At 36.9% G+C, this 4,648-nt stretch overlaps 1 protein-coding gene across 5 annotated transcripts in view; it reads left to right on the forward strand.

Annotated features, from left to right (window-relative positions):
• hdac5 (histone deacetylase 5) overlaps positions 1–4,648 on the forward strand; it is a 113,221-nt gene that overhangs the window by 85,996 nt on the left and 22,577 nt on the right. For all 5 annotated transcript variants that reach the window (XM_008414989.2, XM_008414990.2, XM_008414987.2 and 2 more), the window contains 6 exons: positions 667–800; positions 963–1,083; positions 1,926–1,975; positions 2,052–2,159; positions 2,240–2,295; positions 2,396–2,483. In XM_008414989.2, the coding sequence (XP_008413211.1) occupies positions 667–800; positions 963–1,083; positions 1,926–1,975; positions 2,052–2,159; positions 2,240–2,295; positions 2,396–2,483 (557 nt within the window). The remainder of the gene's footprint in view (positions 1–666; positions 801–962; positions 1,084–1,925; positions 1,976–2,051; positions 2,160–2,239; positions 2,296–2,395; positions 2,484–4,648) is intronic.

The following is a 4,648-nucleotide window of genomic DNA, read 5'->3' on the forward strand; positions in this document are numbered from 1 at the left end:
CTTGTTTGTTATAGGACTTGTTATAAGTTATTATTATTAATTTAAGTATTTTACTCTGGGTTTTATCCAATTACTCAAAATGTTAAAATTTTATTCTATAAACCTTTAATGCTTTGAAATAAGGATCAGTCTGAACTATTTTTATACTTTAAACTTCCTTCTTCTTTCTTCAGGAAACCAGCTCTTCCTGTTCCATGACTCTCTTTCTGTCTGACTATGATTTTTGATGATGAAATAGAAAAAAGTAGAATTAAAGCAAAGTTTGCAGGACACAATAACAACCAGATTAATTTTATTACTGTCTGACTCTACTGTTGGGTCTTGATGTCACCTGTGTAATCAATTTTAAAGGTAACTTTATTTATTGTTACTATTAAACTAAAATGTCCAGCATGGGGAAGTGGGATGAGCTCGACTTTTCTCGACATTGTGAGAAGGTGAATCTTTAGATAATTATTAATTCATTTATTCTCATTTGTTGCAATTATGCCATACTTCATGTTGGTCTCTCACCTAAAATCTCAGTAAATGCAATGAAACTTTTCTTTTTGTACAAGCTGTGAAAAATGTTAAAATGGTGTGAATACTTATGCAGGGCACCATAACAATGCTTGAGTTTACCATGCATGATATTGACAGTGGAGCCTTCTCTTTGCCTCTCTGCAGGGTTGGTGTATGACAGCCTGATGCTGAAACATCAATGTGTGTGTGGCAATGCTCACATTCACCCAGAGCATGCTGGGAGAGTCCAAAGCATCTGGTCCAGACTGCAGGAAACAGGCTTACTGAGCCGCTGTGAGGTACACTCAGTCACACGCCAACAAGTTTGGAAGCGTAACCTTTATACTCACAAAGGTTTCTGATTAGTGCATATAGAAGGCTGTTCACTGGCTTGCTTTTACCTACATAAGTAAGGATGTTACCAAGCTTCTCTGTCTATCTGTCCACCTGTGTGTGAGCAGAGGATTCGTGGAAGAAAAGCATCTCTAGATGAAATCCAGTCGGTCCATTCAGAGTTCCACACTCTGCTGTATGGAACCAGCCCGCTCAATCGGCACAAACTGGACCACAAGAAGCTTCTGGGTATTGGTCTACCTCAGTCTATGTTCACAGTTTCATACTTATCCTAGTTTGGTGTCTTATCTGCTTTTAATTGTAATATTCTTCATCTCTAATGACTTTTGTGCTTCCATATTTGTGTCTGGTGATTACTGCTGCAACTAACAATTAGTTAGTTATTAGTAAATTAACATAATTGATTGATCATTCTGACCAATAATCAATTAATTGGATAAAAAAATTAGCACATTCTGCTTATTTTTTATTGAACCATTTAGCCTTTTTAAAGAAAATATTAGAAAATTATTAAGATATGCAAAAAAACAACAACAAATAATTCAATTCCTTTCTAAAATGATAAAATAAACATTTTGCTACCTAAAATGCAACAGCAGCTTATTCAGTGAACATTTGGTCATCTGTAGCAAAGGATGCATCTGCAGCTAAAAATTCCTTCTAACATCAACATGTGAAATCTCAGGCCTGTCTGTTGGACTTAATATCAATATAAGCAGGGCTAATAATGTAGATTTTTTTGTTATCCAATTTATAACAGCAAAAGTACTTCATAGCAGATTATTTTTTTAGAATTTGAACCAAGTGGAGCTAAAACTCATTTCTGGATATCAAGGTTTTTTTATGTTAAACTCAAAACTTTTACATTTTTTGAATATAATTGTTTTAATTACTGTTCTGAGGGTGTTATTCTTTCAGAAAATGGCATGTTTCAGAGTCTGTGTACTCCAGTTAACAAACAATTATTCAACTGATAAATTTGTTGAATGTTTCAATTATCGATTCATTACAATTAATCTGATGAACTGCTGCTGTCGTGAGGTTTTAGTGGATTGTTTGTGATTTTTCAGGTCCTATCAGTCAGAAGATGTATGCTGTTCTGCCCTGTGGAGGAATAGGGGTGAGGCTCTCTATGCTCTGTGTTTATCTAACCTCTATCAGAGGTTCTAACCTATGCTCCATGCTGCCCTCTGCAGGTGGACAGTGACACTGTGTGGAACGAAATGCACTCATCAGCAGCAGTTCGCATGGCAGTGGGCTCAGTTATTGAGCTGGCCTTTAAGGTGGCTGCAGGGGAGCTGAAGGTAGCACGCACAAAAATTCTCGTCAATATCATGTACCATCCACACTGACCTTTACTCTTAAGTGTATATTTTTCTACCAGAACGGCTTTGCAGTTGTGCGTCCACCTGGTCACCATGCAGAGGAATCCACAGCCATGTCAGTATCTCCACCTCTTTATTTTTTAAATAATCTACATGTTTTATCAGATCTGCAAACCTAGGTTCTGACAGAGCTGTGCCGGTTTGTGTGGACACAGGGGCTTTTGCTTCTTCAACTCAGTAGCCATCACTGCAAAGCTGCTGCAACAGAAGCTTGGAGTGGGGAAGATCCTCATTGTGGACTGGGTGAGAAGCACAAAAACACAAGCATCACATACACAGGATGTTCTACTAATTTACATTAATTTTAAAACAGTGGAGGGATTGCAGGATCTGTAAATAATTAATCAAATGTATTTGAAAACAATATACAGACAAAATAAGCAGTATTTTCAATTCATAAAGCCCTTTTTAAATCAGGAGCTTTGGGGACATCTGTGCTGCTGCAACATGGGCAGCATTGAGATTGATTTTTATGCCTGAGTAGCTTTGTATAGAGGACCAAAACTTACATAATAAGAAATAAAAGCATAAATATATATTTACTTTTTCCTTGTCCTTACACATACGTTTCCATCAAGAAATATATATATTTTCTTTTTCATTTCCCCTAAACATGTATTTTTGTCAAAAAAAAGTATATATGTAGTTTTTTTCTTTTCCTTATACAAGCCCTCCTTCTTTTGTCATTGCCTCCTCTCCGTTTCCTACTTGTCCTTTTTCTACTTCTCCCTGTGCATCTTTATGTTAATAAGGAGATCTACCTTCTATGTCCAGCTCCTCTACTATTGGCCAACAGAACTTTGGAACCTGCGTCAGACGTTGTGGGGCGTTTAGGTCTCACGCAGCCGCTTGGTGCCATCTTTACAGGCCACACATCAAAACAAACTTTATCCCAGTGGTTTTGTTGTGTTACCGACTGCAGTGAAATTTGTTTCAAGTGACCCCAGAGCAAGCGGCGTTTAGCTCTAGGTTGATCCGATTTATGAACACTAATTTCGGCCAGCCGTTCTCCAGCTCCCTCCTCAATCGCTCAGAGGTTCACTTAGGGACTATCAATAAATCTATGAACCAAACACTCCTGTCAAACAAATGTTAATAAATGCCTTGCCTTGTGACCAACTGATACAAAAAAGTGGTAATTCATGCTTTTACATGAGACGTAAAAAATAAAAACATCTAAAAAGGGGAAAAATTAGTTTACATCAACTCTCCAGTCTAGTAGTACAATTCACACAAATTTTGACTCAATAGGTCACATGACCCAGAAGCTATTGAAGAGAAATACTAAATTTAAACTAAAAATATAGGTAACAAAAATAAAAATGTAGTTAAAATGGAATAAAAATGCATGTGCCTCATATATAGAGCTTAGTATAACAATTACACTCTGATTTCTAGTCAAAGTGGCACACATTATGGAAGCTATTGAAGAAAACTTATTATTTAACATTAAAATTATTAAAAAATATTGAATATGACTTGACATTTTAATAGAGGGTAGTGTGTCTCATGTAAAAGCATGAGTTACCACTTTTTTGTATCAGTTGGTCACAAGGCGAGGCATTTATTAACATTTGTTTGACAGGAGTGTTTGGTTCAGAGATTTATTGATAGTCCCTAAGTCAGGGGTCACCAACTCCAGTCCTCGAGGGCTACCATCCTGCAACTTTTAGATGTGTCTACTCAAACACACCTGGGTCAAATAAACTGCTCGTTTTCAGCCTATTGCAGAGAGGAATGAATACTGGTGAGGGAATTCAGACATTTTGGAGCAGAGGTGAATCTAAAAGTTGCAGGATGGTAGATCTTGAGGACTGGAGTTGGTGACCCCTGCCCTAAGTGAACCTCCAAGCAATTGAGGAGGGAGCTGGAGAACGGCTCGCCGAAATTAGTGTTCATAAATCGGATCAACCTAGAGCTAAACGCCGCTTGCTCGGTGGATATTGGAATATCCAATATCCAACTCGAAACTAACTTCACTGCAGCTGCAGGATGATCTCCTCATTAACATAAAGATGCCCATGAAAAAGGACAAATAGAAAAAGGAGAGGAGGCAATAACAAAAGAATGAGAGTGTATAAGGAAAAGACAAAACAAAATATCTACTTTTCTTGACAAAAACTTGTGTTTAGGGGAAATGAAAGAGAAAATATATACATTTCTTGACGGAAATGTAAGAACAAGGAAAAACTAAATATATATTTAATAGAGATGTGCCGATCAGGTTTTTTACTTCCGATTCCGATCACCCATGAGGGCCGATCACCGATACCGATCACATAATTATTATTTTTTTAATCATAAACACTACCGGCTACATTATGTGGAAAAAGGAACCATGAATTCACCTTAATTTAGACAAAAACTTGTTTTTAATAACTTTTTCCAAGAAGAAAACTAAACAAAAC

Source organism: Poecilia reticulata, linkage group LG8 (genome assembly GCF_000633615.1).
Source record: "Poecilia reticulata strain Guanapo linkage group LG8, Guppy_female_1.0+MT, whole genome shotgun sequence".
Classification (NCBI taxonomy): Eukaryota; Metazoa; Chordata; class Actinopteri; order Cyprinodontiformes; family Poeciliidae; genus Poecilia; species Poecilia reticulata.